Source organism: Arachis ipaensis, chromosome B6 (genome assembly GCF_059453495.1).
Source record: "Arachis ipaensis isolate K30076 ecotype BB chromosome B6, ASM5945349v1, whole genome shotgun sequence".
NCBI classification, from domain to species: Eukaryota; Viridiplantae; Streptophyta; class Magnoliopsida; order Fabales; family Fabaceae; genus Arachis; species Arachis ipaensis.
The window spans coordinates 150462449-150477488 of record NC_142441.1 but is presented as its reverse complement, the minus strand read 5'-3'; the positions used below and the strand labels follow the sequence as shown (position 1 = coordinate 150477488).

Below are 15040 nucleotides of genomic sequence, written 5' to 3'. Positions count from 1 at the left end.
GTGTTTGCGAAAATCTTCGTTCATTAGCCCATTGGTTAGGCAAAGGCTTGCGACGGAATCCGTGAGTCCGTCGACCGTTAGGCATTCGTCGTTGAAGCGGTCGAGGTATTTTCTTGTGGATTCTTCTTGTTTTTGCGTGACCCCTAGTAAGCTGATGGGGTGTTTGGCTTTGGTGATCCTAGTAGTGAACTGGGCCATGAACTTTCGTGTAATATCGTGGAAGCCGGCTATGGATCCGTTCGGGAGGGCGTTGAACCATTTGATCGCTGGCCCGGCGAGGGTTACCGGGAAGGCTCTGCATCGGACTGCGTCGGCCGCTCCTTCTAGGTTCATTCTGGCCTCAAAAGCCGTTAGGTGTTCTTGGGGATCCTTAGTTCCATCGTATTTCATATCGGTAGGTTTGTCGAAGCCTTTGGGGAGTTTTGCCCTCAGGATTCTTTCTGTGAAGGGTGTAGCTCCCATTATTGTATGGTCGTTCCTTGTGCGTTTGGTGTTTCGGTCCCTCGGATCTTCGTCTGAGTAGTGTTGATAACTCAGATCTTGAGAGGCGCTGCGGTTATGTTTCTTGTTGTATCGCCGTTCTGGTGATTTCTCGTGTCTGTGATCGCGTGTTGAGCTGCGATCGTTTCTTCTGTCGTGTCGTCGGGTTGGCGACCTTCCGCGGCGAGATTTTGATCTGGAGGTTGCATGGCTTCCGTGCTCGTTGTTGTGTTTTCCTTTATCGGTTATCTTACCTTCGAGTTCTTGGACTCGGAGGCATAGATCCTGGATGATCTGCGCTGCTTTGTCGCTGGCTTTTTCAGGATGTCGTCGGTCCGTGATGTCGTGATTGTTCGCGTTTTGAATAGTGCTTGCTATTCTCGCTTGGTTCGTTGCTTCACGGTGCTCGGGGGTTGGGTTAATTGGTTGAGAGTCATCCTGGCTTGAGGGGGTTTCCACCAGGACGTCCCCCATTGGGTCCAGCTGGCGCAGGTTCCCCACAGACGGCGCCAATGTACGAGAAGTCTCTGGTACGGTTTGAAGGGTGGATCGGGAACCCGCGGATGGAACTGGAGCCGGGTCGCTTGACTGGAGCGATGGGGGGTGGTACCTGCAAAGACACTCCGACGCCCAAGTCAGAATGGATCTAAGAGGTAGAAAGTGTGAGGAATGAATGAATACCTGGGGGGACCTGGGTCCTCTTATTTATAGGTGATGGCGAATACCTTATCTTATCTTTATTTGGTTAGGATAAGAGAGATATTTGGGTTAGAGGCTTTGAAGGGCCGGTGTTTGGGCCTTTGTATCAAAGCGGGTCGTCCCCGGGTAACCGGGTATGCGAGGTCCGTGGGTCGAATCCGTAACAAATATTTTAGAAAAGTATTTTACTTTGTCAATTCTTCAAGGTTTGGTTTTCAAGTTTCAACACCTGGATTCATGTAGCTTCTTGTCCTGGCAAGGCATTTTTTATTTTTTATTTAATTAGTTTAGAGAGAAAATGGAGTGACAAGAAATTAAAAAAAGTAGCTGCTAAAAGTGTCAATTATAAAATTGTAATGATTAATAGGGTCAACGTACTTGATCATTAATGTGTTCATGTTACACATGATTTTAGTATATTTTAAGTTTAATGATTGAGCCTATTGTAAATATGAATATTACAAAGAGTTCCCATATAACTGTTCCCTAGTTCGTTAACTGTAATGATTTATGAAAATCTTATGCTGCAATAACTTATTCACTGTTTAATTGTGTTCATTTTCCTGATGAAATTGTTAGTTGTACACAGCAATTTGCTATTGTATACATGGCTTTCCAAGGTCATACATCTGAATCAAAGAAACAATCCATGCCTTACACTAATTGGTAGCATGTTCGTGTTTCACTTTTCTTGCCTCAAATCAAGGTCTGAACAATCTGAACTTCAATTCATTTTAACATATTTGACCAACTCGTGTTATAAAGCACTATGACTTAGACTTAAAGTATCATTTTGTTGAGATTGTGACTTTTTTACTTTAGTATCCAAATTTATAATTACTTATTTTGAGAGTGCAGTGAGTAATAACTAATACTATATTACCAAAATTTAGAGTTAAATAAAAAAAAGTCTCATAAAGTAGAATCGGTAATTATTTGAGAGAAGAAAAAAAAATATATATATATTTTTACACATATACAAAATTATTATTGTAAATTGGCCACCTGAATTAGGACGACTAATTATTTACTTTGATCATTTGAATTTTTAAGACGAAGTTTGTGGTTGGAATTATGGATCACACAATAACAATTCTATTTTGTTAGTATTTTCTTCGTCTTAAATTTTATTTGTAAATTTTAATGTTTGGATTGATCGGTTTTTAATTTGTGACTCTTTTATTTTTCATATTAAAGAGGTTTTTATTTTTATTTTCTGATTTTCTGTGTAATTTTTTTACTACATTAATAATGTTTACTACCCGCAACCTAATGGTGAGACTATGCCATTTGAGCTATAATTCATTGGCAAAGATAAAGTTTAATTTTTATACATTGTTATAGTGTATAAACAATTTTACATGATATTCAAATAAATATTGTTACATAAATAAAATGAATGGCTATTCAAATGTCAGTAAAATTTCAGATGTATGTAACAGCTTTCTTTCATCTAACTTTATATGAAATTAACTGTTTCTGCCACCTCAAATGCCACTTATATTTGACTAAATTGTTTAACATAACTCGAAAACATAACACATATCCCTCACACATCTTGAGTGTTCGATCTTGATGGTCTCAAATATCTTATATCACCCTCTAGAGACGCAGAGTTCCCTCCGGCATTCCGATCATTAGAAGTCGAACCGCGCCTCCTCGGCCTCCCCTCGCCGCCGTCAAAGGCCTTCGTCACCATCCCTCGCAACTTATCGGGGCTGGGATACATTTTCCTCTGCAAGAATCCAGAGTAAGACTCCAAGAACTCAACATAAGCCGGAACAACAAGCTTCATAGTGGATTCTCTCATTTGTTCTCTCAAATCTAAATCCGGAATGCTATAACCACCTCTTATGTGCCTCTCACAAACCTCATTCAAACACTTGAAGAAACTCTCCATCTTCTCATTCACCAACCTTCCTATGCTATCCTTCCCATGTTCTTGGACATCGCCGCCATCCAAAATGCCCACCAGAACACCCCACGATTGCTTCTGGTACAAGTAAGCTGATTCTTCCGCCACTGTTTTGTACCCAATCTTCATGTATTGATCTCCCAATAGCTCACCAAGTTCTGTGTTCTTGGTCCTCATGTAAATGTACCAATACGTGTTCATCAAGAAAACTTGCACTAAGATCTTGTCCCTACATCTTGAACGTTTTGATTCAATGTTTCTTGCAAGTGCTTCCATGACATTGGAAATTGCATTCTTCAATAGACTCCCATCTGTTTCTTGTTTTGACAGTATCCCATTTTTCCATATTTGTTCTGTTCTTAGAACCTTAGCCATGGATGTTCTGTAATTCTCCGAGGCAAGGTACTTTAGGTAGTTAATTGCGTACCTATATTGTATGGTTTGACTAAATTATCATTTAACCGTTCTTAGCTATCAACTTCACGTGAAAACAAAAATACATGTGAATTTTCACTATAAATATAGTATAGATATGTCACTAAATTTTTAGCAGAATAAAGTTTCACAGGACATTAAAAAAATGGTAAAGTATTAAATCAGTCCCTTATGTTTTAGCATAATTCTGTTTTGGTTCTTAAGGTTTAAAGTGTCATAATTGAATCCAAAAAAGTTTCATTTAGCTTCAATGTAGTCCCACCGTGAGGTCAAAGTTAAATAATTAACGGAATGTCCTACATGACAGCAGTATAAGAACAAGATCGATAATTTGGAGAACAAGTACAAGTTCCAGAAGTTCAAAATCAATCGTGAATGTATCAATACATTTATTTATCATTCTTGTTAGTTCTATAGAAAATATTTCATTTAAATTGTAAGAAAAATGATAAATAAATGTATTGATGTATCCACGGTTGATTTTGTGCCTCTGGAGCTTATACTTGTTCTCTAAATTATCGATCTTGTTCTTGTATTGCTGTCATGTAGGATATTCTGTTAATTATTTGACTTTGACCTCGCGATGGGACTACATTGAAAATAAATGAAACTTTTTTGGATTCAAATAGGACACTTTAAACTTTAAAGACCAAAACAGAATTACGTCCAAACGTATGGACCAATTTAGCACTTTACCCTTAAAAAAATGATGCATGATAGTGATTAGTGAGGCATACCTAACAAGTTTTGGAACAGAACCATCTTGTGGTGGAGGAAGTCCATCAGCATTGCCTTCAATTTGCAATCCAAATTCCCAAAAAACTTTGCTGGATGCATCAATAATAAGCTTCTCAAGTTCCCTAAACCTAGTACAAATATCCACACCAGATTCACCTTCAAAAGTTTCCAACACATGTTCTTTTAGCCTCTCCAATGATTCAAACATGTCCAAAAGCTTGAACAACTTCTGCGGCTCCTTGCTGCTCCTCGCAACTCCTTCGCCGAATCGAAAGAACACGGCCATGATCTTGTCTGAGATTTTAACAAAGCATTCTGGCCAAACTAGTCCATCCATGATTGTGCCTAGGACTCTTTGGCAGAGTGATTTCTCTGACTTGAGAACTTTTCTAACAGCAACTTGGAAGTGTTGGGTCCAAAGGGTTATGGCTGATTCTAAGGTTTCCCATTCCATTTCATCAATTCCTTCTGGTGTGTATGTTTTTAAGTAATCTGGGTTTAGCTTCATTAATGCTTTTGCAGCCCTTCTATACCTCACCTGTTAATTCATGTATTAACACAAATGTGTGATTAGAACTTTAGTCATTGTGACTATATAATAGGTAAATTGATTGTTACATAACATAATTTCTTCTTATTCTTTTAGAAATTAATTTTGATGTGCTCTCAGTGTAAAGTAGTTTTACATATGCATTTGTAATGCCACGTCAGTAAAAATAACTACCTTTTACATTAATTGCTTGAATAGTCAACTAAAAAAACGGATGTAATTGCATGACTGTGTAAAACCCTTTACGCTATTAATGCATCCAAATTAAACTCATTCTTTTATCCTAAAGTTGTTTTGGAAATGGGGAATCTGTATCCTTCTTCTTTTGCTTTTCACTTTTTTTTTCAACCAAAGCAATGAAATGGTCTACAGTTAGTGTGATGAAAACCTATGTGCAAAACTTCAAATATCTTTTTTTTATATAAAAAATAATATTAGAATTAATTTCTATACATGTGAGGTTTAAGACTTTAAGCAGTGTACATCTATTCTAGTTAAACTAACTAATAAGAGTAGGTCAAATAAAATATTTTATCCCATATATTTTTTCTATAGAGAATATCTACTATTAAAACTAAAACTGAAGTAATGAAAATAAAAATAGTTAAATAGATGAATCATCACCTTGACGTAGATATCAATGCAAATATCCAAGCAATCATTAGCAGCAAGAGTGAATGAAATTCTTCTGAGGACTTCAACTTCAAGCTCTGACCCCAATTCACAAGCAACAAAGTTGTTATTGACAAGTTCATTGTTAGTATCATTATTATTTTCATCATCATCATCATATTGTAGTTGTGACATATCTCCTAGGTTCTTATGCTTTATGCTCAAGAATATTGCCTCAAATTCATCTTGCATATGAAGCAAAGCTTGGTCTAGTAACCCTTCAAATCTCATCTCATCCACCTCAGTTTCATACAGTGCCTTCAGTGTGGCTAGTGCCTCTCTCAACCTATGCAAATGGTTCATATTATTAATATAATTTGTCTAATAATGTGCAAATAACAATGATAAAAATTTTATGAAACTAAATAAAATACTATATTACTCTCTTTGTTTCAAAATTTTTGTCTCTTTTAAATAGAATAGTTAATTGAAATAAAAAAAGGTATCTTGATAATAACTTAGTGAAACTTAAAATTACCAAAAAAAAAATTTTGTTGACAAAATTGTAAATTGAAGATGAAAACTTCATCCTTTATATGTAGCAAAAGGACATTATTTGTTGGGTAAATTTTGTTAGCAACATAAAAATGATCAAAGTGTGTTGTATGAGTATGACAACCTTTGTGTCCTGTATTGATCCGCAGCCTTTGTTCTGCTTATGAACTCCACAACCTCTTGAAGCTTCAAAATGACACCCTCACCAACTTGACATATAGAGTTAATCGCCTCGTTTAACCTATCAACGCAATCGGCGTATTCTAGAAGCTTCTGGAGCCTCTTCTGCTGTGTCCTCTCGGCCAAGAGATTGGCCGAGAGGTCAAGAATCCGGTGCTGGAGGGACTCGGCGACCTTAAAGGTCTCGATGAGCTCCAGCGCCGGCGAAACGGCTCGGTTGATCCTTGTTTCAAGTGCTTTCCTTGACATGGCCAAGGATTGCAAAGGTGTGATCCTTCTGGATGCATTGGATAAAGATCCTTGTAAGAGATCGAACCTTGTTTCCATGGTTACAAGGTTGTGTTCCATGATCTCTGTTGCTCTGAGGAAAGATTCTAAATCAGAACATGCTGATTCAAGCTTATTAAGAGCTTGGTTTTCCTCAGGGTCCTCATTATCATTGGATTTTGGTGTTAATGGTGCCATTTTTTGGTTCGATAAACTTATGGAATTTTGGTTTGAAGGTTTGGAAATATATTAAGAGAGTAGTGAGTGATCTTAGTTATTAAATAATAAATACTATATTTTTAAAGCGGCATAGTTATTGTTTTATTGGAGAAGTTGTGTAATGTTTTAATATTTTTAAGTCATTACTAAGAAATTAATACTCAATTTGACCCTAAAATTTAAAATCGAATTTAATTTGACCTTTAAAATTTTAATAGATTTAAAATAGACTCAAAATTTACAATTTTAACTCACATTAACTTTTGAGCTAATATCCGTTAACAACGTTTAATTTGGTATATTAATATATTGTGATTTGGATTCTTTGTCGAACTTCTATGTGACCAAAATTTATTAAAACTCCAAAACTTGTTATTGTCATATGTTGAATCAAACTTCTAAAAGGTCTAATAAATCTTAGTTGTATGAAATCTAGACGAGAAATTCAAATCTTAGCAAGTTATTGTAAATTTTAGGAGTCGAATTGAGTCAATTATAATTTTAAGAGTCAATTTAAGTCCGACCTTAAATTTCAGAAATCAAATTGAGTATTATTTTATACTTAGAATTCGAATCCAAGATTAATGACAAAAGAAAAGTATTTGTAACTCAAACTAACCATGTGTTAGTAGTATTTACGAAAGAAAAATAACTGAAAATCTTAATATATCTTCTTAATTTTTAAATAAAATTTTTATTTCTTAAAACCTTTTAATCTTTTGATATTTTAAAAAATAACATATATATTTGAGTTTTTATTCATTTACGTATTAAGAACATAATTAGAAAGATGGATTAAAATTCCTAATCATTACTCTTATTAAAACTACTAAACACTATGAAAATGATGAAAATTATATTAGAAATATGACTAGAAATTTACAATAATGATGATTTATAAAATTAAATTAAAAATAACAAATAGCCATTTTGAATTTGATTCCTAACAAAATTTTCAATTCTCTTTCAGATTTGAAAATTCACCTATATATCCTCTTTGATATAAAAAGATAGTAAAATAATTGTTTAGTGGTACAAACATTAACAAATTCTAGATACAGTGACTGAGATGCTCATCTTTTTAAACGATGTGAGACTTTTTATAAGAGATTTTCAAATCTCATTTGTTCCCCGAAATTTTAACTAGTGACCAAAAAGAATATTTACTATCAGATTAAATAAAGAGTTTTTCCGGCTTTAATAAAAAATATTTAGTATATTAATTAAGGAGTTATATTGGACCATTTATTCCGAAGAAATTTTCATTGTTGAAAAGCAGAAGATGTGGAAAGAATAATGCTCGATGTGAACAAGGGATACAAATGGCGTTTCATTGTGAGAAACAAACAAAACGACAACTGGGCAGCTTAGAATATGCAAAGCCGGTATATTTAACTTTTGTTATTCATTCTTTCACTTTTTTAAAACAATAATATTAATAATCAATAAATTAATCACTCTGAAAATGATCGCCTAAGTGAATTATAATAAAGTGAATACTATGGTGTTTATCACTTTGTATTTAAGTTATTAAAAAAAATAAATAAATAATATTTAATAAATTTTATATAATTTATTTTTTATTTTAAATATTTTATTTTTTATTTAAAAAAAAATTAAAAAAAATTAAACAATTTAAACACAAGGCATCATAGAACCCACCTTCTAATAAACGTCAAGACTTGATATGTTCTTTTGGAAGTTTTGATATAATCATCCTATATAATTTTAAAATAGATTCCCAAATCCGTGGTTGTTTCATAATAAATGCATTCAGAATAAACTAGCTAGTTTCTTGTTAGACTTTGATAATAAATTATTAAATATTTTTTCGGTAAAAAAATTTAGGAATTAAATTAGTCATGTTATATACTATATATATTTTTATATATTTTATAATTAAATAATTAAATATTTAATAATAAACTACATATATTTAGTTTTTTATTTAAGGAAACGATTTCCTGTTTTTTTATTTGGATATGAGAATATGAGATTGAGAATTTACTCATGACTATTTGTTTGTTTCAATTTAAACCTCTAATGACAGCCTTTGTATTTTTTATGTTTCCTAGTCTCATGGAATTTTCATATAATCATATTTGATGTGCATTTTTTTTTTAAGTTTAATTTTGATGTAAACATTTAATCAAATTCAGATTATTTTTAAAAATATAACAGTATACATTTAAATATTTGTGTAAAATTATTTTATATTATCAATTTTTTATCAATAATTATAATAAGCTTAACTCTATATAAAAAAGGAACAAAATGCAATCAGTAATGTTGTATAGATAATGCTACTAGTCCAATAGGTATTAAGACAAATCTAAGTGGATCTCAAACTAACTCAATAACAACATTCCATGAAGGTCATAGATCTTCCTAATTGTATAAATATAATAATAAAACTTATAAATTATAAACATAAACATAAACATTGCCAAAAGTATCCTAATTGTATAACTAAAAAAATAAATAAAAATAAGATAATTATTTTAATAATATAATTGTTCATGTCCTATCCCAATATTATAATTCAGGTTTAAGTAAGTCAAAAGAGGTCCAATCAGGTCTAAGTAAGTCAAAAGAGGTCCAATCTAAAGATTGGCCTTTACTGTTTAGCCGACCTCTTTGGAGGTCAAGTTCGACATAAACCGGCAGATAACACTTATTTACCTAAAATCTCTCATCCATCTACTTCTAGAAGAGATATCTTAATAACACTACGGTTATCCACCTTCAGAAGTCCACCTTCAGAAGTGACATAATCCAATACATCCTATACATCCTAAACCTACTTATACATCCTAAACATACTTAATTCTTTACTAACTTAGATATCTTTACAGGTATCACCCCATTCTTAGATATCTTTACAGGTATCATCCCCATTCCATCCAGTGCACAATATCTTTACAGGTATCACCCCATTCCATCTGATGCACAAATCTTTACAGGTATCATCCCCATTCCATCCAGTGCACAACATCTTTACAGGTATCACCCCATTCCATCTGATGCACAACTCGAACGGCATCTTTACAGGTATCACCCCCATTCCATCCAGTGCACAACATCTTTACAGGTATCACCCCATTCCATGTGATGCACAACTCGAACGGCAATTCCAGGCTTAAACCTTTCATTCAAACACAATCCATTCAAACACAATCCATCTCTGAATCATCTCTTTCAGATTATCCACGTAACAATAATATATTTATTTAAAAATAATATTATACAGAGTTAGATTTTTTTTTTTACTATGATAAACTGTTAATAATTTAATCAAACATATTTAGATGATCATATCTTCATATATATACAAAGCTTAGATATCTTCATTATTCGAAGGTTTAAAGATATTATAAACAGTTAAATAATTTAATCAAACATATTTAATTAAATAATAAAATATATTTAACTAAACATATAGTTAAATATTCATTATTTAACACCATTCAACTATTTAGACAAATTTAGAATATAGTTACCTAAAAATAAAAATTCAAGAGATTTGTTTAGGAACTGAAAAGAGAATTAGGAAAATGAGGGTAACACCAAGATTCATAACTAGCAAACTTTGTCCTTAAAGTACATTAATATTATAAGCACAAAGCATAACAAAACTATATAATATATATAATTGATAGCTAATACTATATTAGCATATATCTATTATATAACTATGTAATAATGTACATAGATATATATGTATAATATATAGATAATAATAAGAACAAAGCTAAGGTTTCACACTACTACTAGAACTATATAATCTAAGAAGAAATTAAAATAAAAACATGCAGATTTCTTAAAGATTGCAACTAGATTGAGAAGCTTCTCTGGTGCGCGTGTGGAACCTCCACGAGAACACATAATCCCTCGATTCACAACACAACTTGGTAACATCACAGAAAGCATTCACACAAAACTTCTTCCTCTGATCTTCACTGCTTTGCCATTCAATCCTAACCCAGCAAGAGAATCCATTTGATGATGATGAATCTGGTATCTTAATTGAATCATCACAGACTTGAAGTGCTACTTCACCACTTATCCTCTTGTTACTTCTTGGAGATGATGATCTTGGTGATGATGATGGTGTTGATGATGATGCTGATGACCCGCATTGAATGCTTGTTACCATGGATTCAAGCCATGGACATTCTGGTTGACCAACTAGTTCCTTGTATGAGGAATTTACCATCCTAACCCGGTTTTTTGAGTCTGTTATAATTGCTGGTAATGTCTCGGTTTCAACCTCATCCTCAACCTCTTGTTTTCTCTTGAGATTCTGATCTTGAATTGCCATTGTTGCATCTTCATTGATGCAACCAACGCTTATGGAGGAACCAACCGGTCGAACCGGTTGAGGAGCTACTACTACCACATTGTTATTTGTTGCTGCTGTCGCCGTCATCGCCACCGGCCTCTGAAGTTGCTGCAAGAGATCCTTCTCTTCCGGGATGTGCAACTTCGCAGTCAAATTCAGATCAAATGTTACTTCTTTGCAAGCATTGTTGTTGTTGGTTAAGTCAAACTTTGGTGGTTGATGGATGGAAGAAGTAGAAGAAGAAGAAGGTGAACATGGAAGAAGTGGAAGTGTAACCAAACTTGGGCTTGTAGTGGAATTACTGATAGTGCTAACATCATTAGTGTTTTCTAATTGACAATTAAGAACCCCAATTGCATGATTAGAGAGAGGATTACCGAGTTGTTGATGAGGAGGAACAAAATTCAAACTTTGTAATGAAAGTAGGTTCTTTGTTGTAGAGGGATAAAATCCTAGTAGAAGATTATTTGTGTTGTTGAGTTTTTGCCTTTTAAAGAGTGAAGAAGGTGGAAGTGTTAAAATTGGGGCTCTACCTCTCTTTCTAGTCCTTGTTGGTCTTGCTTGAAGCTGTGGCCAAAGACTCCTAAGATAAGGAGAATTCTTGATCTTTTGAGAGAGTGAATTGTTGCTGTTGCTGCTGTTGGAGCCATTGTTATCAGTGAGGGAGCTTGATGAGGAATTATTGGTATCTGGCTTTGGAGCTATTGGCCTATACCTTGACATGATCTCAGCCGTTTTTGCTGTATTATTTGGGTAATTAGGGTTCAGAGTTTTGATCATTTTGATGGATTTTGAGCACACCCTTTTGTATATTTTGGCCTAATTTATCTCTTGAAGTAAAAAAGATCCAAACTTTGGTTGTGATTTGAGAGGATATGGGATTATAGCAATGTGGGTGGTGTATGTAGTTGAAAGAGTTATATAAAGGGGGAAACTGAAAGAGAAGAGAGGAATTGGGTATGTGTTGTGAGAGTGAAGTTTGAGAGTGTTTGTGTGTCAAAATGTGTGAGTGGAGAGGGTTGTGACTTGTGATGGCGTGTTAGTTTTTGTTTTATTTGAAGGGGGAGATGTTTTTAGGGAGTGAGATTTGGGGAGTATGAGAAGGGAACCAATGAGAGAAGGGCAAACATGAAGCAATAAGAGAGGAGGAAGTGACACTTGGAGTTTGCATGGTGGGTACGTGTTGCCATGGCTCATCAAGAAGGACATCTGGGGATTGGGCACAAAGGGTGGGTCCATGCATGCTTACACATATATACATGCCCTATAGTAATTTTATTGGATATATATATAGTATGTGGATTTTTGGATAGATTAAGGATATTTGTTTTTGTTTTTCAGTGTTAGATATATATAATTATTATTTATGTCATATAAATTTTTTTAAAAGGTAAATTTATAATATAATATTAAAATTTTTATAATTAAATAATCTAAAATTTAATCTTTTGTTAAATCTTAAAAAAATAATATACATAAAACAAATATAATTATTTATATATTTTTTTGTTAGTTTAAATTTTAGAGAAAAGTAATTTTATTATTTTTAATATTATTCATGATCATTGATGAAGAATATATAAATTTTATTTAGTCTAAATGAAATACTATATTGAGCCAAAAAAATTTCGGGGATAAGTAATATAAAATATAAATACTTCATATTTTAATTATTTCTTTTGCTGTGTGTTATGTTATTTTTTATTTATATAAAATTTATAATGAATTGATTGGCTTATTAGTGTCCAATTTGATTTTCGCACATATTAATTATTCTTCTTAAATAATGTCAAAGATGTTTATGGCTCCGCTTGACTCAAATATTCAAATTAAATGTTCTGGATTGAATTTGAGTTTTTTAAAAAATTAAATGGGTATCAAATAAGTTTATAAAAAAATTGCAGTTGACTAGAGATTTCTAAAAAAAATCAAGTAAATATCTCAAAAATTGTAATGTTAAACACATTTCATTCTTTTATTAATCTCATATTCCATTCATCAGAAATTCATAAAATTCAGCATTACAATGCTTTGAACATTTATTTAGTATTTTCTTTAAAAAAATTATAAATTTATCAAAAAATGAAAGAATTCGCAATAACTTATTCAATATATATTTAATTAAAGATATATAAGTTTAAAATTTTTTTTATAGAATTTACTTGTCCTATTAAAAAGAAAAATTATCATTAAAAAAATTAAATTTTGATATACTGTCAATGTAAAATAATTTTATATATACATCTAATTACATAGCATCACATTAATAAAAATAATTATCTTTTATGTTAATAGCATAAATGGTCATAAAAAAAAATAAATGTGATTTATACGACTGTATAAATCGCACCATATATTCTCACTATATCAAAATTAAATTCATAAAAAAATCAAAAATGGTAAAATTGCATAGAATATGGTTAAATCCATTGGATAAGAATCGAGATGGATGGCAGAAATGGGAATTTGCATTGGGTGCATTGATTTTGTCAAAGGTACAGAAATGTAATAAGATCTAAGAAGGGAATGGAGGTTGACGCAGCAGAGTGATGAATATGCTAACACCATTCCACCAATGAGAGGCGTTTGGTTAACCCTACTCTCTGTCTTCATAACGCGTGTGCTTTTCGTTGCCATGCATGGATACACCTATTAGCCTTCATTGGTTTTCTCAATTTTCTTATGTCGGTTCCATTTGTTCTTTCTTCTTCCACATGTCCCTCCCACCCCTCTTCTCTTTGCATGCAACTCCATCAGATACAATCATCTCATTGGACAACCCATTTCAACAACGGTAACAAGTAACAACCACTCAATTTATTAAGCTCTTACTTATGAGAAAAAAATGTTATATAAAAAAAAAATTGATATATTGTTAATATAAAATAATTTTATATCTACATTCAATTATTATATTAATAAAAATAATTATATAAAAAAAATATAGGTAGATAATAAAAATATTAAACAATGTAAACAATAAATTTATTAGATATTCAATTCACTAGGTGTGTAGATAATTATTTTAATATTAAAATTTAGGTGAGTAATTTAGAGTATAGTGTGTTTTACTTGAATTAGACCAATTTTAAAACTCGTTGTTAATGTTGTTCAAAAAAATCATTGGTTACTTAATAACATAACCCGAATCATATTTTATATTAGTTGGTAAACGGTCATTCAAACAAACAAATATAATTGCACGACGGTGTAAAATACATTACATTCGGTGCATTAAAATTAAATTCTAAAATTTATAAATCGATAAAAATAATTCCAAAAAAATAAAATAACAAATAAAATATTTAAAATATTTAAATATTTGACAAAAATATGAGTAGTTAAATAGTTTTGGTTTTTGTTAACAGACAGAAATAAAATTGTTTGATAATAAGTTATTTTTGTCAATTTTTTACATTATTCAAATTTTTTTTTATTATTTTTGTTAGTATCTAAGTTATTTTTATATGAATTCTTAATATATTCTATCTTATATTGGAAAAACCTACATTTTAGTTAGGGCTGCTTCTACTCATTTTAACTCTAAGCACTTACATTTAAAACTATGAATTTTAAATCAGAAACCAAATAATAAAGAAGTACGACCTTCACCTCGTCTTTTGGCCTTTCTAGTTAAAACTAAATTTACTTAACTCATAATAAGAACTTGCATTATTATTTGGTGGTGGAAATTCAGGTGCAGTTGACTACAGTTGACTACACGTAAAGTTAATAGTTAAAAATTGTTAGATGGTTTGATTAATTTGACTAAATTTTCATCTAACGACTCTTAATTATCAATTTTACGTAAAGTCGACTGCACCTGAGTTTATACCTTATTGGGTCTAAATAAAATTAATTAGATACAGAACACCTTTACTTTTGAAATATCTTGCACCGCATTCCTATCATTTAAGAGATTACGTCACTCAAGAGTTTTGATGTGTTGAAATTTCAATGCTATTACTAGCTGTGTTTGGCTTGGCTTGAATCTGCTGACATTTTTCAACACTTATTCAGGGAAAAAATTATTATTTCTCATAACATA

The 15040-nt window shown here is 32.0% G+C and overlaps 2 protein-coding genes across 2 annotated transcripts; both read right to left on the bottom strand.

Annotated features, from left to right (window-relative positions):
- Window positions 1–2682: 2682 nt before the first annotated feature.
- LOC107605596 (exocyst complex component EXO70I-like) lies at window positions 2683–6634 on the bottom strand. The gene is made up of 4 exons (XM_016307510.3): window positions 6109–6634; window positions 5442–5775; window positions 4267–4805; window positions 2683–3521 (listed from the first exon to the last, which is right to left on the bottom strand). Exons 1-4 carry the CDS (start codon window positions 6627–6629, stop codon window positions 2729–2731), a joined length of 2187 nt encoding a protein of 728 aa, XP_016162996.2. The 5' UTR covers window positions 6630–6634; the 3' UTR covers window positions 2683–2728.
- Window positions 6635–10226: 3592 nt separating this feature from the next.
- LOC107605595 (uncharacterized) lies at window positions 10227–12047 on the bottom strand. The gene has a single exon (XM_016307509.3). The coding sequence runs from the start codon at window positions 11770–11772 to the stop codon at window positions 10471–10473; it is 1302 nt and encodes a 433-aa protein (XP_016162995.1). The 5' UTR covers window positions 11773–12047; the 3' UTR covers window positions 10227–10470.
- Window positions 12048–15040: the final 2993 nt, after the last annotated feature.